Source organism: Schistocerca nitens, chromosome 8 (assembly GCF_023898315.1).
Source record: "Schistocerca nitens isolate TAMUIC-IGC-003100 chromosome 8, iqSchNite1.1, whole genome shotgun sequence".
NCBI lineage: Eukaryota > Metazoa > Arthropoda > Insecta > Orthoptera > Acrididae > Schistocerca > Schistocerca nitens.
The window spans coordinates 52,520,912-52,547,229 of NC_064621.1; the positions used below are offsets into that span (position 1 = coordinate 52,520,912).

At 41.5% G+C, this 26,318-nt stretch overlaps 1 protein-coding gene across 4 annotated transcripts; it reads left to right on the forward strand.

Annotated features, from left to right (window-relative positions):
• The first annotated feature begins 307 nt into the window (after positions 1-307).
• On the forward strand, positions 308-25,773 carry LOC126199164 (protein Abitram). 4 transcript variants are annotated; one of them, XM_049935923.1, is made up of 3 exons: positions 308-631; positions 2,955-3,247; positions 25,134-25,773. In XM_049935923.1, the coding sequence occupies exons 2-3, from the start codon at positions 3,028-3,030 to the stop codon at positions 25,625-25,627; spliced, it is 714 nt and encodes a 237-aa protein (XP_049791880.1). In that variant the 5' UTR covers positions 308-631; positions 2,955-3,027; the 3' UTR covers positions 25,628-25,773. The 4 variants fall into 4 exon arrangements, with proteins under 4 accessions (XP_049791880.1, XP_049791879.1, XP_049791878.1 ...); XM_049935922.1 differs by having other exon boundaries at positions 308-515; XM_049935921.1 differs by having other exon boundaries at positions 310-546.
• The last annotated feature ends 545 nt before the right edge of the window (positions 25,774-26,318 follow it).

The window sequence follows — 26,318 nt, forward strand, 5'->3', positions numbered from 1 at the left end:
TTTTTCGAAGTGGAAGCGCTTTTTCCAAACTATTTTATGTCTTAAAATTAATAAAGGAAGCACGGTCGTAGAGAATCCTCCGTTGACCATCATATTGCGGCATATACAATGTTTTACTCATGCATAGGCCTATTAAAATTACTTTGTGTTAAAAGACTACTTGCAAAATTGAATCTGAGGCAGATATGCTGGAAGGCGAATTGAAAACATAAACTGTTGATGCTAACGCTGTGTGGCTTGCTCATCGAACTCTATAAACACCTGAAAGAACAAGAGTGTCAAACCGTGAATACTTGGCCTCGCACGTTCATTATGAATTGACAATACTGAGAATATTTTAGAGCAATCAATACTGCTCGTCAGTGTTTCTATTATTGACAATACTTGAATTCGCGCCCGCAGACATTCAATATACTGACGGTTTGAGTTCACTGTGTTGAAAGTAGACCATGATCTATGATGTGGGAACTACAACCTGCGAAAATCTTTGCAGCGAAATACTACTGAATACTGATGTAAATAATGGCGAGATGTTTGTATATGCCGGTTTGTAAATAAACTTTGTGTAGTAATGGGAAAGGTAGTTATAAAATTTGTTTTAGTAGCAACTGAAGAAAGTGATACTGTTGTGGTAAATTTTTGGTTGTTGTAAAGTCCGTAATAAATTTTATTTATAAAACTGCAAAGGGAAAAGAGGAACACGTGTTTTAATTTATTACACTATTTCTAGAATGTTTCGATGAACATATTTATATGATAAGTGTAGAATGTCATGTTTTACCCATTTTACATTCACACACTAATTGTTTTTATGTTTACTGCAGAGGTTTAACATGACGTTTTGTTTTATTATGCCATGTTAAATGACGAGGGCTAGTTGTAATGTGGACTGAAAATGTCATTTGTATATTGTGAATTCCTCAGAATGAGTCAAAGCAGCACCCAGTGCATATATTGAGGGAAATAAACAAATATGATAAGTATAACAGCACAGGTTCACTGGGACGATCATACATACGAGTAAACAGATATAGAGTTGTGTAAAAAGGCACAAAGAATTATTTTCATATTCCATGTTTGCAAACCAAAATTCTCATAGTTGCAAATGCTTTGATTTAATGTAAGTGTGACCCAAGTTCACAATCAGGGATGCAAACAAAATTAGTACAGGTTTTGTATTTGTTATTTTTAAGGTACTGCTGGAAGTTTGGGTGAATATTGATTACTAATTTCCATAATAGTCATTTTGCATTCAGACAGTGACATTTTCCTCAGCAACCTATACTCCATTTTACATACTACACATATTTTTCAACATCGTTGCATGCCTGTTTCGTGACATTGCCATGGCTGTTCATGATGTATTAGACATGGTGGCACGTACCAATAACCTACCCTTTCAGCATTTATGTAACTGAATTGTATTTGTTTTACAAATGTCATGTACACACATAAAAAAAAAGTTTTGCATTATCCCGATTCCCAGAACTCCTGAAGATAGACGTTGACTGTGGATATTGTATCACAGACACAGTCCCTTTGACTGTCCAGAGATGTCACTAAACCCGTCCAAACAACTGTGCATGAGCAGTGCCAATTACACGGAGGGGTCCAACAGCCGATCAGTTCCAATCATTCCACCAGGAAGTAGGTACACAGCTCATGTTGTCTGTAGTTCAACCATGCCTAGATGGTCAATACCAGGGTTCGATCGCGTCCTCATTGTTATGTTGTGCCAGGAAGGGTTCTCAATAAGGGAAGTGTCCAGGAACTGTCAATGACATGTCTCACTCAGGCTGCCCAAGGGCTACTATTGCAGTGGATGACCGCTACCTACGGATTATGGCTCAGAGGAACCCTGGCAGCAATGCCACCATGTGGAATAATGCTTTTCATGCAGCCACAGGATGTCATGTTATGACTCAAATTGTGCTGCACCATAGGCTGCATGATCCGCAGCTTCACTTCCGATGTCCATGGCGAGGTCCATCTTTGCAACCACAACACCATGCAGTGCGGTATAGATGAGCCCAACAACATGCTGAATGGACCGTTCAGGATTGGCATCATGTTCTCTTCATCGACGAGTGTCGCATATGCCTTCAACCAGACACTCGTTGGACATGTGTTTGGAGGCAACCTGACCAGGCTGAACGCCTTAGACACACTGTCCAGCAAGTGCAGCAAGGTGGAAGTTCCCTTCTGTTTTAGGATGACATTATATGGGGCCAACATACGCCGCTGTTGGTCATGGAAGGTGGTGTAACATCTGTATGATACGTAAATGCCATCCTCCGACCGATAGTACAACCATATTGGCAACATATTGGAGAGGCATTCATCTTCATGGACGACAATTCATGACCCCATCGTGCACATCTTGGGAGTGACTTCCTTCATGATAACGACATCGCTCGACTAGAGTGGCCAGCATGTTATCCAGACATGAACCCTATCGAACTTGCCTGGGATAGATTGAAAAAGGCTGTTTATGGATGATGTGACCCACCAACCACTTTGAGGGATCTACACCGAATCGCTGTTGAGGAGTGGGATGATCTGAACCAACAGTACTTTGATGGAGTTGTGGATAGTATGCCACGATGAATACAGGCGTTCATCAGTGCAAGAGGACGTGTTTCTGGGTATTAGAGGTACTGTTGTTTACAGCAATCTGGACTGAAAGTCATGCTGTATGGTGGTATAACATGCAGTGTGTGATTTTCATGAGCAATAAAAAGGCAGAAATGATGTTTATGTTGATCTTTATTCCAATTTTCTGTACAGCTTCTGGAACTCTCAGAACCGAGGTGATGCAAAACTTTGTTTGATGTGTGTATTTATGTTTACATTTAAAATGTTCTTGTCTTTGTTGTGCTTAACTAAAAGGCACACATGCATTTCAGTTAAGACTGCTTTTGACATGTCTTAATAGTTCTTTTTTATCCATACAGAGACACCACCACAAAGGAAAGCAGTTGATCAAAAATTTGGCTTTTGATGTGAAGCTAAATACTAACTATCAATATGGAAACCAAAGATAATTTTGTGGTATCACCTGGTCAGGATGGAGAGAAAATAACTCAGTCAGAGGAACAGATGTCACCAAACTGTGCCAGTGGTACTTCAGTACAATTAGTGACTGATGATGCTAAACAGTCTCTGAAGAGAGTGGGCAGCAATAATACGGAGGAACAGTGCACTGCAGTAAAACGTGAATGCATACATAACTCCGTGATAAAGTCAGGTATAAATGTTTGTGATGAACATTATCTGTATGTTAACGTGGCAGGCCTAATAGATGATGGTAATTCAGTTGCACTTGAATGAATACATGGTAGACATAAAATAAATTGTAATGTATGGGGCTACTATATACGATTCACTCCCTCTCAAAACTTTACATTTTCCAAAGTTTTACATGTACATAAGATGAAGTATTCATCAGAAATTAAGATAGTGTCACTTTGTAAATATTATATTCAATTTTATGAAACCTTTGGTCTGTAATTGCTGGCTTCTAGATGTGTAATGTGTTCCATAAATTTCAAAACCCAAAAATATTCCCTCTCCATATACCATTTGGTGCTTCTCTGATGCTTCTGAAATGTGTCAGGTATAACATTTCGCTATGTTCATCTCTTACCTTCACCATTATCTTATATTTATTGCAAGTATGCATTTCATTTACTCTATATTATGCACTTGGTGTTGATGGCATTTAAATTAATTTCTTTATGAAAGGAACACATGTGTTGCACCTAACCTTGGCATAACATCATGGTTGGGTTTAATGAGAAGCTATCCTTTCATGAGCCTCCATTTTCTTAGTTAAATTTTTTTGTTTAAATAGCATGATATGAGTCAATGTTGGTTTACACCACAATGTACAGTTTTCTTAAAGAGTATCCCTAGTTATGCGTGTTATATTCTTAATGGCACATTTGCTAAGGGAGCCATGTTATTCGTTCGGTCATCTACAAGTTACCTGTGTTAATGACTGACAGTGGGGATTTATGCTTTGTTCTTCCATATTCAACTGAGAGTTGCACCATTGGTTGCAATGCCTTTTTTAACAGAGAAGGTCATAATTTAACCATCTTTCACTTCTTTTTCTTTATAGTGATGTTGGCACTACTATAACAAAATAATGAGGTGACCAACTTAAGATCTCTGCTCAAGAAAACCAATGAAGCTCTCATAATACTAGGTACAGATAACTGGTCAAAACCTGAAACTGATAGCAGTGACAGGACATCGTGTGTAGCATTACTAAATGCCCTCTCAGAAAACTACCTAGAACAGATAGTTCAGAACCCCACTCATTATGGTAAGATATTGGAACTAATGGCAACAGATAGGTCTGACCCCTTTAAGGATGTCAGCATTGAAACTGCTATCTGTGACCATGACACCATTGTGATAATGATCACCAAAGTACAAAGGGCAACTGAAACAAGTAAAAAGATATATATGTGTAATATACGGGATAAAAGAAGCTTTTGTGTCATATCTTGATGCGCAACTTGAAATGTTCAGCACAGGGCAGGAGCATGTAGAGAAACTATGGCTCGAGTTTAAAAGAATACTTGACCATGCACTGGTTAGATGTGTATGCAGTAGAATAGTTCGTAATGGGAGAGACCGTCCTTGGTATGCAGTCACTGTAAAGGAACTACTAAAGAAACAGAGTGTACAGCTTAATAGGTGTAAAACAAAGCATAGGACTATAGATAGATGCTGAAAGAAACACGTTTGGCTGTCAAGAAAGCAGTGCATGACACCTTAATGACTACCGTAGCAGAATATTATTAAATGATCTTCCACAGAAGCCAGGAAAATTCGGGTCACTGTAAAGGCCTTGAGTGGTACCAAAGTTAAGTGTCGAGTCACTCGCAAATAACACAGGACATGAAATTAAGGGTAGCAAAGCAAAATCTGAAATGCATAACTCTGTTTTCAAATGTTCTTTTGCAAAGGAAAATCAAGGAGAATTGCCCCAATTTAATCCTTGAACTGCTGGAAAGATGAGTAAAATAAATGTCAGTGTTAGTGATGTTGAGAAAGAATGAAATCATTAAAGTTGAGCAAAGGTCCAGGGCTTGATGGAATACCTATCAGATTCTATAATGAGTGTGCAGCCAAGTTAGCCCCTCTTCTAACTGCAGTCTAATACAAAACTGTGCCCAGTAGTTGGAAGAAATCACAGGTCACACCCGTTTACCAGAAGGGTAATAGAAGTGACCCACAAAACTACCATCCAATACCCTTAACATTGCTTTCCTGCAGAATATTTTAGAATATATTCCGAACTCAGATATAATGAGGTCTCTTGAACAGAATGACCTCCTCCATGCCAACTAGCATAGATTTTGAAAATGTTGATCATCCGAAATTCAATTCATACTTTTCTCGCAGGACATACTGAGAGGTTCAGGTCAAGACAGTTAGATAGATGCACTATTTCTTGATTTCTGAAAAGCAAGTGCACACAACCTGTCAAAAGTACGATCATACAGGGTATCAAGTGAAATTTGCAACAGGTTTGAGGATTTTTTGATAGGGAGGGTGCAGCATGTTATCTTGGATGGGGAATCGTTGTCACATGAAGAAGTAATTTTGGGTGTGCCACAGGGAAATGTGATGAGACCCTTGCTACTCATGTTGTATGTTAATGACCTTGCAGACAATATCAGTGCTAACTTCAGACATTTTGCTGGTGGCACAGTCGTCTATAGTGAAGTATTGTGTTACAGAAGCTTCATAATTATCCTGTCAGTTCTTAACAAGATTTCAGATTGGTACTAAGTTTGGCAACTTATTCAGAAATGTAAAAGTGTGCACCTACGGAACCAAAAATTATAGTATCTCATGACAATAATATCGAGTTACTGTTGGAATCGCCCATAACGATACCTCGCTGTAACACATGTAGGGATATGAAATGGAATGATCTCATAGACTCAATCATGGGTAAAGCAGTTGGTAGACTTCGGTTTGTGGGTACAATACTGTAGTCATGCAATCAGGCTACGAAGGTGACTGCTTGCAAATGACTTGCGTGATCCTTTCTAGAATAGTGCTCAAATGTGTGGGACCTGTACAAAATGGGAGTAAAAGAGGATATTGAAGGTGTATGGGGAAGGGTTTGTTTGATCCATGGGAGAATGTCACAGAAATACTGAAGAAACTGAGCTGCCAGAAGGACGTAAACTATCTTGAGAAAGCATACTTATGAAGTGTTAAGAACCAGTTTTAAATGATGACTCTAGGGGTATGGTACAATTCCCCATATATCACTCATATAGGAGCAGTGCAGAGAAGATTAGATTAATTACAGCATGTACAAAGGCAGTTGAACAATCGTTCTTCTTATGCTCCATGCGTGAATAGAATATGAAGAAACTGTGATAACTGGTACCATGGAACATACCCTCTGCCATGCACCTCAAAGAGTATAGGTACAGATGTAGCTGAATCATTAAGGCTATTCATATACAATGTGTTACATTTATTTATATTGAAGTTCAGCCACCAGTTTGTGCACTAAGCATCAACTTGATTGCTGCAGTTGTCTGGTATTGTGTTAAGAATGGCATGTAGTTCTGTCTGCTAGGAAGTCATGAATTCAGTTAAAAACCTGGTCTGATGTTCAGTAAGTTCATATTTTATTCACTAAGTAATAGTGTGGAACAGTATCAAAGACCTTTTCGAAGTTGAGGAACACAGTATCACTCTGTATGCCACTAGGTGTAGCACATTGGATTTCACAGGTAAACAGTTTGTGTACTGTGTTGGAACCCATATTTATTTACTTATTTTATGTGTCCAGGACTTACATAACACAAAATAATAAAAATACAATACAAGAAATAAAAATACAATGCAGTAATTGAAAATAACAAAAATAATAACAAAATTCTGCAAGACATGACTGATTTTCTATTAGATGGATCATGAGCTTATGGTCTTATTATTTAGTACATATAGGTCTTCTGCGGTGCAAGGTTCAGGCAGGTTTTTGCAGACCAGAAGATAATTATGGGACCTGCTGCTTATCACATTCACATTCACTGTTTCCAAGAAGTGATGCGGATTTCTCCTCGATTTTGCGAAAATAAATTTTTGTCAAAAATTTATTTTTACTACTTTATTCAATTTAAAGAAGAAATAAATTTTGGAAAGTGATCATTTAACACTGAAATGACATTTGTTATACCATTTGCACATAAAGCATAGCTACATACACATAAGCTATTTTGCATAGTGAACCACAGTGTGATAAAGCTTGAAGCATGGGGTGACACACAAACCTACAATACACTCACTGCACTCATAAGAAGTATCTTTCCTCCCAGCTTTCCCAGTAATGTTCTTTTGTTTTCCACTACACACTACACAACGTCTTTGTGCTTTCTTCTTCCCTTCTGCCATTTCCACATGGTTTGGAAAATGTTTCTGTGGCAATCGAGCAATCGTTGTAGATCCATGAGAATCCTCAATTCTCTCTCCTCTCTGTAACACTGATGCAGTGCAGACCTCCTGTATAAACTTAGGAGTGCTCAGTTTCTTCTCATTGATGCAATTGTGCAAAATACAACCATTGGAAACTGCCATAAATATACAGTGGAAGGCAAGCTTTCTCCACCACTTCACTGTTTTGTGATCAAGTGCTCCATATGAAAGACGCTGATCAAAAAGGTCTACACCAGCTTTATGTTTGTTGTAATCCAGCACTGCCACTGGTTTCAACTTCTCATTGCCTTCTCTTGTAGCAACAGGCAACATTGAGGATGTGTGCCTGGTACTTATAATCCACACATCCCTCTTGTCTTTCCATCGCAATGCTAGCACATCGTTCTTGCGGCGAAATATTTGTTCACCCTTTTTGAGTTTACCCTCTTTGAGAGCCTTGGGCAATCCTTTTCTGTTTGGCATTACAGTCCCTACAAGACCAGTGTTGGCTCTAGCCAGTTCTTCGGCTAGCTGAACACTGGTGTAAAATCTGTCAACATATACAGTGTGGCCCTTACCTTGGAGTGAGCCGAGCAATCGCTTTACCACTGCAGAAGCACTGTTGTCCAGTTTATCGTCCCTTCTGTGGTAAACTTCAAAGTTGTATATGTACCCAGTTTTGGATTCTGCAAGAATGTATTAACTTTCTTTGAAATTCCTTACCAAATCATCCAGAAGAGGCCTGACCTTATGAAGGGCATCAAAGTCTACATCACCTTTCTTGTTTTGCTTTGAATTGTCATTTATGTGGAACATAGACAAAATATTCAGAAATCTGTCCCTTGGCATAATATTGGGGCAAAAATTGCAGCTAACCACTGGATCACTACACCAGTGACTGGCCATACTTGGCCTCTCACTGATTGACATGGAGGATAATAGCCAGAAACGTCTTTGTTTCAGCAATTGTTAGCGTCCTCCACTGCTTGAATCTAGAACTGGGCCCTAATTTGTTTTGTGCTCTCAGTGTGGCCAGCTTCTGTCTAGCATATAGGTTTGTTTGTTCCTTCATAATTGAAATAACCCTGTCATTTATAAAACAAGAAAAAAAAATCTAAATATTCACTAGACTGACCAAGTCCTACATTATTTAGCACACCACGAGACCCTGTAAATAACAAAATGTTTGGTGTTTGATCCACTATAGTCCAGTCATCCTATGAAATGTCACTCAATCTTGGCCCCTTTCGATGATGAGTGGGGGGAGGGGGGGCGAACACAGGCGGTGGCTCACCTTCATCTGACGACAAATCTGTGTCTGAAATAATACAGAACATAACAGAACAAATCGCAACATGAACTGTCTTGTTCTGCATCGATTTAGTAAGATGTTAGACTTACCTGGACTATTGTTATTTTCCGGCATTTTGTAATCACTGTCACTATCGAAATCCGAAAAATCATCATCAGTAGGTCAGCAAGTACTTCTTCAATCATTTTTTGAAGTTTTGCATCCTCATCACTTGTAGCAACAGGCAACATTGAGGATGTGTGCCTGGTACTTATCATCCACACATCCCTCTTGTCTTTCCATCGCAATGCTAGCACATCGTTCTTGCGGCGAAATATTTGTTCACCCTTTTTGAGTTTACCCTCTTTGAGAGCCTTGGGCAATCCTTTTCTGTTTGGCATTACAGTCCCTACAAGACCAGTGTTTGTGAGTAAAGAGAAGATCAACAAGCTAAAACCAAAATACTAGCACCAAAATCAACGGTAAACAACCGACAGGACACCACAGAACATGTAACATACGCGTGAAAAACACACATGAATTCGTTCAGAAATATATACGGATATATCGCATTACCTCACTAGGTGCTGCGATCTAGCACTAATATGATGAACTACAAGCATTACAGGACCTACAGGTTGTAGCGGGAATGCTAACAATGCGTTTGAAACACTAAAACATTGTGGAATGCGGCAGGACGTAATATTACGGCGGCCGCATTTTCTTCGTTTCCGCCCGCGACGTAATATTATGGCAGCCGCACGGTAAGTGTTAATGTGATGGTCCCCTGTAGGGTTTGACCTCCATTTTTCAAAATTTTCCCGAAGAGCAAGCCAATTGGGGAAGGTTGTTTTTCATGGTGCATCGTGTCCATTGTGCATTGATATCTTTAGCCCACTTTCTTGTCGTGGCACTGCAGTCCCGCTCATCTTCCATCTCTTGAGTGAGGACATCTTCCTGCGTGGATTTTCCTCCACCCACTATGCAGTGTCGTTTTCTGCGCCGACGCGGACCATGGAATTCTTTGCACCTCATATCCAGCACGTTAGCCAGTCCATTGTTGTGGGAACGCCATTTACCCTGTTCGTTGTAGCCCCCTGACAACACATGCATCACTCTGTTGATGCCTCCGCCGTTAACTCCCCACATATGCCATGAAGTAGATACCCATCTCCCTGAGGCATCAGGACTCCCGGCAATGGCCATCCTGCCAGGTGGCCTTTGCTGAGGCTGGGTGGTGCCTGTGGGGAGAGCCCCTGGTCAGAGTGGGTGGCCTCAGGGCAGATGACACTCCATGAGCGTAGTACATCATCTCTTGTTGGTTGTCCGCTGCCAGCAGTCTCTAAGCAGGCAAAGTCTAACTTCAGTGCTAAGAAATATGACCTCAAATCGTTCCCCTCCCTGACCACACCATGGGAGGAATGCCAGGCCATGGATGGCACTGAAGCTTATTTGCCCTGGTACCTTGTGTGTACGAGAGTTGATGGGGAATCTTTCATGTCCATGAGGCCTGGGAGCATTTGGATGACAAGTTTGGGGAGGTGGAGGACTTGTCCAAAATGCAGTCTTGATAAAAACAGCATCCTCTACCCAGTCATGGGCATTACTCACTTATGACAAGTTGGGGGATGTTTCTGTTACCATCACACCCCATAAGAGCTTAAATATGATCCATTGTATTATATTCCACAGGGACCTTCTTTTGCTGTCTGACGACGAGCTGTGCATCAATTTAGAATGGTGAGGTGTTTATTTTGCCCAGGACGTCCATTGGGGTCGGAGGGATAATCAGGTTGCCACCGGTGCCTTCATCTTGACCTTCAAGGGTGACACATTGCCCGAGAAGGTCAAGGTGATGGTCTACCGCTGTGACGTAAAGCAGTATATCCCTTATCAGATGCGGTGCTTTAAGTGGTGAAAGTTCAGCCATATGTCTTCCCTCTGTACTTCCTGCGTCACATGTCGATATTGTGGATGTCCAAGACATCCCAATACTCCACGTTCCCTGCCTCCCACCTGTGTCAACTGCAGAGAGCATCATTCACTTGCTCACCAGACTGCACGATTTTACAGAAAGAGAGGAAAATTGTGGAATACAAGACCCTGGACCGACTGACCTACACTGAGGCTAAGAGAAAATATGAGCCCCTACATCCTGTGGCTATGACCACCTCGTATCCCCCTCCCCCCGTTGCTCCTGCACCACCTACCTCGGGAGCACTGCCCCCCCCCCCCCCCCCCCGCCCAACCATCGGGGACACCAGGCCCCAATCGTCAGCCCAAGAAGCATAAGTCTTCTTCGGCTCCTCTCACCTGGAAGGGGTCCCTTGGGTCATTTCCTTCCCAGGTGTCTGCTAGTGGGAAAGATGATGCCCACCAGTGGCTGAAGAACCCAAAAACAGCTGGTTGTAGGGCTTCACACTCATCTTCAGTTCCGGAGACTGAATCAGTGAAGTCCTCCCATCCAGGGAAATCCAAGGAGCAGTGAGAGAAATCCAGAAAGAAGGTCCCCAAGACCAAGGGAATTGGGGTGGCACCCACACCACCACTACCTACAAGCTCTGCGTCTGTGGATGAGGTGGAGATTCTGGCGTCCGCTGAGGACCTAGATCTCTCTGGACCCTCATACACAATGGATTTAGACTGCTCAGGCAAAAAGTCGGTTGCAACAGGTGACCCTGCGGCGTAAACTGCCTCGTTGAATGTTCCATGCCTTCCCACTCTCACGATGACGTCATCCTCCAGTCGAACTGTGGAGGTTTTTTCCACCGACTGGCCGAGCTACGGCAACTGTTAAGCTTTACACCTGCTTTCTGCAGGAAGCTTGGTTCCCGACAATGCAGACCCCTGCCCTCCGTGGCTACAAGGGATACTACAGGAACCATAGCGACTATAATCGAGTGTCAGGTGATGTTTGCATTTACGTTTTAAACTCAGTCTGTAGTGACACTGTGCCCCTTCAAAACCCTCTTGAAGCTGTGGCTGTCAGAATAAGGACAACGCAGGAAGTAGCTGTCTGCAATGTATATCTTCCTCCAGATGGTGCAGTACCCCTGAGTGTATTAGCTGCACTGATTGATCAACTCCCTAAACCTTTCCTACTTTTGGGAGATTTTAATGCCCATAACCCCTTGTGGAGTGGCACCATGCTTACTGGCAGAGGCAGAGATGTCAAAACTTTACTATCTCAGTTCGGCCTCTGTCTCTTAAATACTGGAGTCGACAGACATTTCAGTGTGGCTCATGGTAGCTGCTTGGCCATTGATTTATCAGTTTGCAGCCCAGGACTTCTCCCATCTATCCACTGGAAAGCACATGACGACCTGTGTGGTAGTGACGACTTCCCCATCTCCCTGTCACTCCGGCAGTGTCAGGCTCATGGAGGCCTGTCCAAATGGACTTTAAACAGGGTAGACTGGGAAACTTTCACCTCAGCTGTCACTGTTGAATCTCCCCCACACGGTAACATCGATGTGATGGTTGAGCAGGTGACTACAACAATCGCTTGTGTGGCAGAAAACACAATCCCTCGCTCTTTAGGATGCCCCCGGTGAAAGGCAGTCCCTCGGTGGTCGCCGGCAATCACTGAAGCAATAAAAGAGCGTCAGCGAACTCTACAGCAACATACGCGGCACCCTTCCCTGGAGCACCTCATAGCCTTTAAACGGCTCCGTGCCCGTGCTCACCAACTTATCAAACGACACGGAAGCAGGAGTGTTGGGAGAGATATGTCTTGAGCATTGGGTGCCATACGTCACCTTCCTAAGTCTGGGCAAAGATCAAACATATTTTCGGGTACCAGACCCCAACAGGTGTTCCCAGCATTAATATAAATAGCGTGTTATCTACCGATGCAAACGCGATTGCCGAGCACTTTACTGAGCACTATGCTCGAGCCTCTGCGTCGGAGAATTACACCCCCCCCCCCCTGCCTTTCGCACTCTCAAATGCCACAGTGAATCCTATAATGCCCCAATACAGAGTGGGAGCTCCTCAGTGCACGTGCACATTGCCCCGACACAGCTCCTGGACCAGATCGGATCCACGGTCAGATGATTAAACATCTCTCATCTGACTACAAGTGACATGTCCTCATCATCTTCAACCGGATCTGGTGTGCTGGTGTCTTTCCATCGCAACGGCAGGAGAGCACCATCATTCCAGTGCTTAAACCCAGTAAAAACTCGCTTGATTTGGATAGCTATCGGCCCATCAGCCTCACCAACGATCTTTGTAAGCTGCTGGAATGTATGGTGTGTTGGTGGTTGGGTTGGGTCCTAGAGTCACGTGGGCTATTGGCTTCATGTCAGGGCGGCTTCTGCCAGGGTCACTCTACCACTGATAATCTTGTGTCCCTCGAATGTGCCATCCGAACAGCCTTTTCCAGATGTCAACATCTGGTTGCCGTCTTTTTTTGATATACGAAAAGCGTATGACACCACCTGGTGACAACGTATCCTTGCCAGATTATACGAGTGGGGTCTCTGAGGCCTGCTCCTGATTTTTATCCATAATTTCCTGTCGCTTCGTATTTTCCATGTCCAAGTTCGTGCATCCCATAATTCCACCCATATCCAGGAGAATGGGGTCCTGCGGGGCTCTGTATTGTGTGTATCTCTATTTGAAGTGGCCATTAATGGTCTAGCAACAGTTGTAGGGCCATCAGTCTCATCATCTCCATATGCCGACGACTTCTGTATTTCGTACTACTTTACCAGTACTGGTGTTGCTGAGCGGTGCCTTACAGGGAGCCATCCACAAGGTGCAGTCATGGGCTCTAGTCCACAGTTTCCAGTTTTCGGCCACAGAGTCGTGTTTTATGCACTTCTGTCGGCGTCGTACTGTTCATCCAGAACCAGAAATTTACCTTAATGACGATCCACTCACTGTAGTGGAGACATATCGATTCTTAGGACTGGTTTTTGACGCTCAACTGACTTGGCTTCCTCACCTTCGTCAGCTTAAGCGGATGTGCTGGCAGCACCTCAATGCCCTCCGCTGACTGAGCAACACCAACTGGGGTGCAAATCGCTCTACTCTGCTGCAGCTCTACAGACCCCTTGTTTAATCCCACCTTGACTGTGGGAGTATGGGTTATGGTTTGACGGCATCCTTAGTGTTGCGTCTACTTGATCCACTGCACAACTGTGGCATTCACCTAGCAGCAGGAGCTTTTAGGACAAGCCCGGTGACCAGCATCCTTGTGGAGGCTGGAGTCCCTCCATTGCTGGTTAGGCGTGCACAACTGCTGGCCAGTTACATTGCACATGTTCGTAGTTGTCCTGTGCATCTGAATCACTGTCTCCTTTTACCACCTACGACAGTTCATCTTCCACATCGGCGGCCCAGGTCAGGGTATCCAATTGCAGTTCATGTGCGATCCCTTCTTTCTGAACTGGAGTCCTTGCCTTTACCACCTATACTTCAGGTCCATTCATGTACACCTCCATGGTGTACACCCAGGCCGTAGCTTCGCCTGGACGTTTCTCGTGACCCTAAGAACTCAGTTAACCCCACGCCTCTGTGCTGCCACTTCCTGTCTATTCTTGAAATGTACTGGTGGTTTACACCTATGGCTCAATGGCTGATGATCACGTCGGCTTTGTGTACATCCATGGAGGACATATTGAACAGCATTCGTTGCCCGATGGCTGCAGTGTATTGACTGCTGAGCTGGTGGCTATATCTCATGCTCTTGAGTACATCCGTTCATGCCCTGGGGAGTCGTTTCTTCTGTGTACTGACTCCTTGAATAGCCTACCAACTATTGACTATTGCTACCCTCGTCATCCTTTGGTAGCGACCATCCAGGAGTCCATCTATGCCCTGGAATGGTCCAGTTGTTCAGTGGTGTTTGTGTGGACCCCAGGTCATGTCAGAACCCTAGGAGATCGGCTTCTCTGCAACTGACCTGTGCTCAGTACTACCCCACAAGGTTTTGCAGCTTTGGGAGATGAAATGGCATAACCTCAGCACGCGCAACAAACTGTGTGCCATTAAGGAGACTACGAATGTGTGGCAGTCCTACATGCGGGCCTCTCACAGGGACTCTGTGGTTCTCTGTAGGCTCCGCATTGGCCATGCTTGTGTGACACATGGCTACCTCCTGCGCCATGATGACCCACTTCAGCGTTGGTGCGGCGCCCGGCTGACAGTGGCCCATATCTTGGTGAGCTGTCATTCTTTGGCTGCCCTGTGACAGACTCTTCAGTTACTGGACTCGTTGCCATTAATTTTAGCTGACAACGTCTCATTGGCTAATTTAGTTTTACATTTTATACGTGACTGTGGGTTTGATCATTCTATATAAGTTTTAGCACATCTTTTGTCCCTTTGTGTTCTCTACTGTAATGCTTTTAGGTTTGATGTTTTAATATGTTGCAGAGTGGCTAGCTTTTCCTTTTTATTCTCGTGGTCAGCCAGCCATGGTCATCTGCTTTCTTGTTTTTACTTCTTCTACCTGTTTCTTGCTTCTTTGGTTTTCTTTTCCTGTTTTGTCCATTTGTGCTCTATGTCTCCGTTTTTTTCTTTCCCTTGTGCAAGGGACTGATGACCTCACAGTTTGGTCCCTTCCCCCCCTCCCCCCCACCCCCCCTCCCTCTTTTAAACCAACCAGTCTCTCTTGTACCAACCACTTCGTCTTAGAGTGGTACTTGCATTGAACTTCCTCATTGTATTACGATGTATTCTAAAATCTGTCTTCCCCCACAGTTTCTATCCTCTATATCTGGCTCTAGTACCATTGAAGTAATTCCTTGATGTCTTAACAAATGTACTACTATTTGTTTCTCCTTCTTGTCTGTGTTTTCCATATGTTCATTTCTTCACCAATTTTGCAGACAAACTCCTTATTCTTTATCACATTAGTCCACTTAATTTTCAACATCCTTCTGTAGCACCACACTCTAAACACTTCCATTGTGCTCCAAATGTACATTCTCACAAAATTCTTCCTCAGTTTAAGGCAGATGTTTGGTTCTAGTAGACTTCTCTTGGCTAGGCTTGCTCTCTTTGCCTCTGCTTTTTATGTCCACCTTACTTTGTCTGTCGTGAGTTACTTCGTTTCCAAGGTAGTGAGTTTCTTCACATTGCTTGCTTTGAAATCCCCAATTCTGATGTTAAGTTTATCACTAACCTGATTTCTGCTACTACTCATTACTTTTGTCTTTTGTTGGTCTACTCTCAGTCCATATTCTGCACTCATTAGCCTGTTCTTTTGAGGCAACATGTCCTGTAATTCTCCTTCACTTTATTAAGGATAGCAATGCCATCAGCCGATCTTGTTATTGATACCCTTTCACCCAGAATTTTAGTAACACTCTTGAACCTGTCTTTTATTTCCATCATTCTTTTTTTGTTGTGTAGCTTGAGTAGTAGGGTCGAAAGACTTCATCTCTTGCTTCCATGGCAGACACCCTTTCCAATCTGAACGTTTCATTCTTTCTTTTCCATTCTTGTTTTTCTCCCTAGGTTCTTTTACACATCATATACGTGACCCATTTTTTCCTTATAACTTACTTCTATTTCTCTCAGAATTTCAAATATCTTGCTCCGTTTTCCATACTAAAATACTTTTTCCAGGTAGACAAATCCTAGGAATTTGTCTTGATCTTGCTTCTGTCCTGCTTCCATTATTAATCACAACATCGTAGATGCTCTCTGGTTCCCTTACTTTTTCAGAAGCAAAATCAATCGTCAGCAATGTTTGTGTGTCCAAATTCTGTGATTGCCGTTTCAGAGATGTTCATTGCTTTTCAAACGAATTGCCTGCTGTTTTGTTCCTCCTGGCTTTTTCCAAGTATACCTCCTCCACTTGGGATTTTTGAACAGTGTATTTACTATTACCTCCTGAAATTTATTGAAGAACTCAATTAGGCTTTCTCCTCCCACACTCATTACTACCAAGCATTTATTCTCCCATAACCCTTTTCTTTCATTCCTTCCCCTGCCTCTGTGTCCAGTCCCCCATGGTTATTAGAATATCATCTCTGTTTTCATACTGAATTATCTGTTCAGTAGACTCAAATACTTCCTGTGTCTCTTCATCTTCTGGTTGAGGTGTAGGTATTTATACATGCACTGTTGTTGTCGATGTTGGTTTCCTGTTGATTCGGATTAGAACAATCCCATGACTATACAGTTTTCAGTAGTTCACTATCTTCCCGGCTTCCCTGTGCATAATGAATCCAACTCCCATTATATCATTTTCTGCTGCTGTTGATATTACCCTACAGTCATCTGACCAAAACTCTTTATATTTCTATTTCACTTTACTGACCCTCTTCTGTACCTAGACTTAGCTTTTAGATTTCCGTTTTCAGTAGGTACCCTACTATGTTTAAACTTCTGACACTCTGCACTTTTACTGATAGTATGTTAACTGTTTCATTAGTTATTCCGTCTTTTTACCTCCACTGTGGCAGTGCCCTGCTGGTTATGCAAATGGGGGCTAATATGGAAACTTTTGTCACTGGAGAGGTCATTGTGATGCTTTTTTAATTACAGATCACAAACTAGGCATCATACTACTTTCAGATAAGTACTAAGCATTGTAACACAACAGCAACATGTTTTACACTTAATGTTCGTCATTCAGGAACAGTCCAAAGTATGGTATGGTCAATAAAGAAGACGGTGATCACTGCAGTTAAACTTTTTTGTATTTTTTTCTCCATTGTGAGTAAAAAACTATGTGCACATTTACAGGGTTTTGTGATATCTAAGTATCCTCATTAGTCACTGAAACCAGTAATTATGTCTAAACTTTTGCTCTTGAGATCTGTGAATAAATGAAAACTTGTTTTCAGTAACTTATGTATTGCCATAAAAAGTATAGCTGTTAATAAAGTGCATTTTAAGAAGGACTTGAAGTATACATTGCTGGCCAGTTACTTCTGATCCATTCATGATTTTCTCAACAGATTATTGATGTATATACAGAGTGATTCAGGAGAAATGTCACACGATTTGTGAGGTGATTCTACATGTGAAAATAAACTGAAAAAGTCTTATGAACATGTGTCTGATTTTCAGTTGTACCTCCATGGAGGAATATGAAGATGTGAATATTACCAAAATGCTGTGTACAAAGGGTACTAGGAAATTTTTGCAATATGGCGCAACAATAAATCACAGGAGTCGGATAGTTTCTGTGTTCTGAGAATACTTCATACTTGCATTGTAGTCATGTGCCAAGTCTGTGGGCGTTCTCTATTAGGGTCAGTTTGAAGTTCCTGCTATGGCATCGTGGTCAGGAAGTGAGATTCGCACAGTTTTGCGGTACAACTTCATGTGTGGCTTAAACATAGACCAGTGCTTTGAAGAAATGACTCTTGCACTCAGATGTGTGTCCACATTGCACAACTATATTCAGATGGTACAGAGAATTCCACTGTGGAGGACGCTGAGGAGATGGGAAGCCCATGATCATCAGTTGTGGAGGGAAAGTTTGATGCTATGAGGAAAATGCTTGACTAAGACAGGCAAGTGACCTATAAGCAGATAGAGGATACCTTAGGGCTGAATGCACCAGCAATTCATTCGATTCTGTGTGATCATATGCAAGTGAAGAAACTTTGTTGTTTTTGGGTGCTGCACAGACTGATGGAAGAGCAGATGGCATGACATGTGAGTTGGTGCTGGGGAGATGTTAAAAGAAGTTTTCTAAGGGACAATCTCAGTATGTAAATAACATTGTGACAGGTGACAAGAGTTGGCTGTACTGTTTTGAAGAGACGAATAAGACTCAAAACAAAGTTTGGGTCCTTGAAGAACACGTCACACCCAGAAAATTCTGATCGGTGAAGAAGAGAATGATAGCTGTTTTTTTCAAATCGAGTGGAATTGTGAAGTGTGTTGTTTTGGACACACAGAAGACAGTCACAGCTAAGTGGTACACTGAGCAGTGCCTGCCCAAGGTCATCCAATCTTTGAAGAACATGTGACTGAAGTCAAGAATGGACACTTGGTTCCTCCATCATGACAACACTCCACCTCACCATCCCGAAGCATGCACTAAATATTTGAAGGGTACTGAACTGAAACTTCTTGAGCAATCTCCTTACAGTCCAGACCTTGCTCCTGGTGCTGTGCCCCATAGGATGTAAACTTTCCACTGGAATGTTGTCACCCCAGAGGATATTGTAAAAGCTGTGGGAAGGTTCACCAACTCCAAGAGTATGGACTGTTATTGGTTTTCTAACTGTGTAATGAAAAAAATAATACACCTTATTTGTCAACCTCTTTCTTTCATTTTTAATATGTGTTTAGAATCTGGAGTTTTCCCAGATGCACTCAAAACTGCTAAAGTAATACCAGCCTTTATAAAGGGAGATAAGCTTCTGCCCCAAAACTATCGACCAGTTTCTATTGTCCCAAGTTTCTCTAAAGTTTTTGAATATGTAATGTACAGTCAACTAAATAACTATTTTGATAAGCATGATCTCCTCTCCAACAGACAGTTTGCATATCAGCATGGTAAAAACACCACTACTGCTGTCACTGAAGTTGTTAACCAGGTGTTAAGTGCATTCGAAAATAAGGATCTAGTATCAGTCGTACTGTGCGATCTTAGCAAAGCCTTCGACTGCATATCATCTAACACCCTACTTGCAAAACTGGAATTTTATGGCATACACAAACCATCTTTGGATGTAATCGAATCATACTTAAGTAACAGGAGACAGTATGTATCAATTAAAAATAGATGCTCCTCACTGAAGTAAGTTCGGACTGGAGTGCCTCAGGGCTCGGTCCTAGGTCCTTTTCTGTTTATCATTGCAATTAATGACTCACCTTACCATGTAGGAGCAAATTCAGTTGTGTGTTATGCAGATGATACAACGTTGCTCAATACACACCATGACACAACAGAACTGCATCAGGCAACACAGGAAAAACTAGAACTAGTAATGGATTGGTTTTCTTCTAATGAACTCCTGTGTAATCCTGATAAAACACAAGAACTAATAGTGGGTTTAACTACAGCTGTTGAAAGCAAATCAATAAAATTGTTAGGATTCCACATTGACTCAAAATTAAACTGGGAGGAACACATTAGCCATATCTGCAAGAGAATAGCAAGAGTGTGTTATCTCATCTGGAGACTGACAGATGTAGTCACTGATGAGTATTTAAAGGTGGCATATTTTGGCCTCTTTCAGTCACACATTTCCTACGGCATATTGTTATGGGGACATTCTTGCTTTGTCAGTGAAATTCTGAAAATTCAAAAAAAAGTAATCAGAATAATAAGCAAAGCTAAGCCCAAGGAACACTGCTGTCCCCTCTTTATCAAGCACATGATATTAACTGTGGTGAATCTATACATCTACACAGCACTGCTTTATGTCAAAAGCAACTTAAATGAGTTCGAGACCAGAGAGAACATACATCCCCACAACACCAGAGGCAAACTGGACTTTGACATACCAAGACACAGACTCACAAAGACTGCAAACTCACACAAAATAATGTGTTTAAAACTCTTCAATAAACTTCCAGCGTCTGCTCGGTCACTGACCAATAATATTTTCAAACGTAAGGTTTATGACTGGCTTCTCAAACACCCATTTTATAAGATAACGGAATATTTTGAAATAAGCATTGACATTAGTATATAAGAATATTCCTAAAAGAAAAGGAATTAAATTGTAAAAACTTTACTGTAAAGTTATTGTTAATTGTATATTTAATGTTCAGACCTATTCCGCTGTAAGTGGTCAATGGTGAATAAACTGAATACTGAATGATGAATGAATGTGACTTTACACTGTTCCCACATGTGTAAATGAAGCTGAAAGGAATACAGTTGTCAAGTGATCAGGACTTCCTGAGGGCTTGGGACAATTAGTGTGCCATACTCCCTACAGAAACTTGAGTGAACAGGTTTAGGGATTGGTTTCGGATGATGGAGAGATGTATTCAATGTTGCAGAAATTGCTTTGAAAAAATTAAATGAATAAAACTGCATTCCAAAACTTTCCTAGTACCCTTTGTAGGTGCTGTTGTGGGTGGAATAATGGTGGGACAGATATCTACATCTAAATCTACATAGATATTCTGCATATCACACTTAAGTGCCTGACAGAGGATTAATCAAACCACCTTCACATTAATTGTCTATTATTCCAATCTCAAACAGTGTGCAGAAAGAACAGAATACCTATGTGTTTCCGTGCAAGCTCTGATTTCCCTTATTTTATTATTATGATCATTTCTCCTTATGTAGGTTGGCATCAACAAAATATTTTTGCATACAGAGGAGAAAGTTGGCGATTGAAACTTCGTGAGAAGTTTCCTCTGCAACAAAGAACGCATTTGTTTTAATGATGTCCATCCCAAATCTTGTATCATGTCTGAGGCACACTCTCACAAAGCATGCTGCTCTTTTTTGAACTTTCTTAATGTACTCCGTTATTCTTATCTGGTCAGGATCCCAGACTGCACAACAGTACTCCAAAAGAGGACAGACAAGAGTAGTGTAGGCAATCTCTTTAGTACCTCTGTTACATTTTCTAAGTGTTCTGCCAATGAAACACAGTCTTTGGTTTGCCTTCCCCACAACATTTTCTATGTGTTCTTTCCAATTTAAGTTGTTTGTAATTGTAATTCCTAGGTATTTAGTTGAATTTATGGCCTTTAGACATGACTGATTTATTGTGTAACTGAAGTTTAATGGGTTCTTTTTAGCACTCATGTGGATGACCCCACACTTCTCATTATTTAGGGTCAATTGCCAATTTTTGCACCATACAGATATCTTTTCTAAATCGCTTTGAAATTTGTTTTGATCTCCTGATGACTAGTGGATGATAAATGACAGCATCTTCTGCAAACAACCTATGAAGCCTGCTCAGACTGTCTCCTAAATCATTTGCATAGATAAGGAACAACAGAGAGCCTATAACACTACCTTATGGAATGCCAGAAATCACTTCTGTTTTACTCAATGACTTTCCATCAATTACTATGAACTGCAATCTCTCTGACAGGAAATCACAAATCCAACCACATAACTGAGATGATATTCTATAAGCACACAGTTTCACTACAATCCACTTGTGTGGTGCAGTGTCAAAAGTATTTAGGAAATCTAAAAATACGGAATCAATTTGAAATCCCTTGTCAGTAGCACTCAACACTTTGTGTGTGTAAAGAGCTAGTTGTGTTTCACAAGAACAATGTTTTCTAAATTCGTGTTGACCGTGTGTCAATAGACCGTTCTCATTGAGGTAATTCATAATGTTCGAATATAATATATGTTTGGAAATCCTGCCGCATATTGATGTTAATGATAGGGGCCTGTAATTTAGTGGCATACTCCTATTACCTTTCCTGAATATTGGTGTGAGCTGTGCAACTTTCCAGACTTTGGTACGGATGTTTCATCTAGTGAGCAGTTGTATATCATTCTTAAGTGTGGAGCTATTGTTATCAGCATACACTGAAAGCCCAGGTTGGTCTTGTGTCAGGAAATGTGCATCTGCTATGGCTGTCATGTACTTTTGGCAGGAACATAGGCCCCATAGCCGGGTCATCAGTCATACCACACAATACAATCACTGAGAACCTAACCTGGAATCTTGTTTCCCTAGTCTCATGTGGGGTTCTCCATTGCCCATTATGAGAACTGCGTGTGTCCATCATACCACTGTGATTAAATGTAGCCTCATCTGCAAATAAAATCTAGTGCACTACATCTCTGCATACAGCCAACCATTCACAAAATTGTAGTCTTCTTCCTGAGTCAAACCCTCTGAATGTAACGTATGCCACATTCATGGTAGTATAATGCTGAACTGATTTCTAATGCGCTATGTACTGATGGTGGGACTCTGTAGTGCCATTACAATAATGTCTGCCCTTTCTTCAGCTGGCTGGATGGCTGCACATTCTGATACATGTACGAGGTGCATTCAAGTTCTAAGGCCTCCGATTTTTTTTCTAATTAACTACTCACCCGAAATCGATGAAACTGGCGTTACTTCTCGATGTAATCGCCCTGCAGACGTACACATTTTTCACAACGCTGACACCATGATTCCATGGCAGCGGCGAAGGCTTCTTTAGGAGTCTGTTTCGACCACTGGAAAATCGCTGAGGCAATAGCAGCACGGCTGGTGAATGTGCGGCCACGGAGAGTGTCTTTCATTGTTGGAAAAAGCCAAAAGTCACTAGCAGCCAGGTCAGGTGAGTAGGGAGCATGAGGAATCACTTCAAAGTTGTTATCACGAAGAAACTGTTGCGTAACGTTAGCTCGATGTGCCGGTGCGTTGTCTTGGTGAAACAGCACATGCGCAGCCCTTCCCGGACGTTTTTGTTGCAGTGCAGGAAGGAATTTGTTCTTCAAAACATTTTCGTAGGATGCACCTGTTACCGTAGTGCCCTTTGGAACGCAATGGGTAAGGATTACACCCTCGCTGTCCCAGAACATGGACACCATCATTTTTTCAGCACTGGTGGTTACCCAAAATTTTTTTGGTGGCGGTGAATCTGTGTGCTTTCATTGAGCTGACTGGCGCTTTGTTTCTGGATTGAAAAATGGCATCCATGTCTCATCCATTGTCACAACCGATGAAAAGAAAGTCCCATTCATGCTGTCGTTGCGCGTCAACATTGCTTGGCAACATGCCACATGGACAGCCATGTGGTCGTCCGTCAGCATTCGTGGCACCCACCTGGATGACACTTTTCGCATTTGCAGGTTGTCATACAGGATTGTGTGCACAGAACCCACAGAAATGCCAGCTCTGGAGGCGATCTGTTCAACAGTCATTCGGCGATCCCCCAAAACAATTCTCTCCACTTTCTCGATCATGTCGTCAGACCGGCTTGTGCGAGCCCGAGGTTGTTTCGGTTTGTTGTCACACTATGTTCTGCCTTCATTAAACTGTCGCACCCTCGAACGCACTTTCGACACATCCATAACTCCATCACCACATGTCTCCTTCAACTGTCAATGAATTTCAATTGGTTTCACACCAGGCAAATTCAGAAAACGAATGATTGCACGCTGTTCAAGTAAGGAAAACGTCGCCAATTTAAGTTTTTAAAACAGTTCTCATTCTCGCCACTGGTGGTAAAATTCTATCTGCCGTACGGTGCTGCCATCTCTGGGACGTATTGACAATGAACACGGCCTCGTTTTAAAACAATGCGCATGTTTCTATCTCTTTCCAGTCCGGAGAAAAAAAATCGGAGGCCTTAGAACTTGAATGCACCTCATACATGGAGTATTGCTCTGGATTCACATAATATGTGAAAAACACTGAAATATGCTCATGCAGGCAGTTCATCAGTCAGGAAAAGTCTCTGGTGTTCTGTCACAGCTACGTGGACACCACCATTACAGTACCCGTACACAAATGACATGTCTGTGTCTTCTGCATGGGTGAATGAATGCGACTTATTGGTATTCATGGACACAATGGACTTGCTCAGTTAAGCAACACTCAAGCACGACACACACATGGCGTCACGACTGCTTGTTGATACAACCGATGATTGCACACTGAGTACACTTGCAGCTGTTGCTTCGGTGCAACATCACAGTGCTGCCACATCTTGGAGAACCCTCACACCTCCCGTAGGATGGATATGTCATCTGTCCCACCATTAGTCTGTCCACCACAGCACCTACACAGTATTTCAGTAACTAATATCCACACCTGTTTTCATATTCATTCACAGATTTGTGTACCCCCTCAGCCCACTCCAGTTCTGTTACAATTGAAAATCGGACACTTGTTCATAGGACTTCATCGGTTATTTTCACTTTTTGAATCACCCCACAAATTATGTGATATTCCCTCCTGAATCACAGTGTATTTTTGATAATATCATGTAATGTGAATTCTTTGTTATGCTTTAATATCATTAATCTTAAACACTATAAATTCTTCACTTGATGACGTTTGGCTATTCGTGTATTGAAGTGTGTGTATATTTTAATGTTTATGGCAGTTATTGTATTATTTTAGAAATGAAAAAGGGGCTCTAATGTTATTGATAGTCTCGATTACCACTTCCCTTAGATTCTGTGGAGTGCAACTTCTTGTGCAAAATATTTATTGTATAATGTTTTTGTCTGATGCCCTCATCTGTGAAGGTCCCCTTACTTAGAAACAGCACATCTAATTTAATGTAGTTAACAATGAAACATACAGTGCAAGAGAAAAGCCTTTGGATGATCATAAGTTTTTTTGCCCCTCTAAATTTGCAATATTTGTTTTATAAGGTTTTATTATTACTCCAAAAAGTTATGAACACAAAACATTTACTGCATGTAGTAGTAGTTATTGTTGTTGCTTTGACAGTTCTTTGGTGTTTTATGGGACATATATGTGTTTCTGAAATGTAAAAAGTTTCTCCTTTTCTTTGTTGACAGAAAGAAAAGTAAAAGATATTTTGCCAATTGAAAAGAGTGTGGATTTGTCTGTACCACAGTTGCCGCCGTGGGAACGCTACTTCACCAAAAGAATAGTTGGAGATATCTGTCTGCTGATACATTCCAACCGCATTGCAGTGGTGACACTTCTTCCCACTCACCCTGTTATTGCAAACGGCAAGTCAGTTGTCTCAGTGGATTTTGCCAAACGGGCTGATAATTCTGTCCGCGGGAAAGGAAAGAGGGGTGCTCAGGCACTCAATGTAGATTCAGCACTTTGCGAACTCTTGTGCAGTGATGACACCAAATATATAATACGTGCATGTATTGGAGGAAAGTTGATCGAAGTTAATTTTCGTCTGATGAAACAGCCACAGCTTCTCACTAAGCGGCCTCAGGCAGAAGGATATATAGCAATAATGTTACCATATGAACCACGTAAACAGAAGGAGAGACCAGTATGTGATACTCTCATAGACGCGGATGTTGACTAGTTGTTGATTGCTTGACATGTCTTACTGGCTGTGATGTATGTGTGGTTTCAGGGAGAGGTAACTTTATCAGTTTTAATTTACTGTTATTTGTACTTGTGCAGACAGGAAAACAGTTTTTGTACAATAAGCCTGTAATAAATAAATAAATAAGACTTTTACTTTTACACCTTTTTTGATTAAATTGTTATTTCTTTATACTTGAAATTAAGTTATTTACTGTATTTAATGTTTTGTTCAAACCATTCCGTGTCTTCCAAAAAACCCATTGGAATAATTAAGTGCAGTAAGTTCTTTGTTACTTGAATTAAAGCTGTCCCAGAGACCAGCATAAGAAAACTTGCCACGGTGATAAAATAAACTGTTTGCAGAACAGTTGTGTCTTTTTTTCCCAACAAACAGTTTGTTTTTGTATTTATGTTAACTTGACATTTGGTTTGTATCTCTGTTTTCAATTGATGGATTGTGGCTATTCTTTGTGCTAAACAAAACACACAAAATAGGAGGATGATACAATCAATATTCAGTGTTCTAAGTGGTGAAACGAATACTGAGAATAATATGGGAAAAATACAAAAATTGAAGTAGCAACTAATTTAATAAATGAAAGAAAATGTGGTATAGTGTTGGAAATCTGATTTGTAATTCAGGTTCATAGAGTATGAGAAAAGAAAAACTGTTGCGCACTTAAATT

Excerpts from the sequence above, each read along its gene's own strand:
- LOC126199164 (XM_049935923.1), top strand. The coding sequence starts at position 3,028 with ATGGAAACCAAAGATAATTTTGTGGTATCACCTGGTCAGGATGGAGAG. Across the intron at positions 3,248-25,133 it reads TAACTCCGTGATAAAGTCAG|AAAGAAAAGTAAAAGATATT; the intron begins GTATAAATGTTT and ends CTTTGTTGACAG.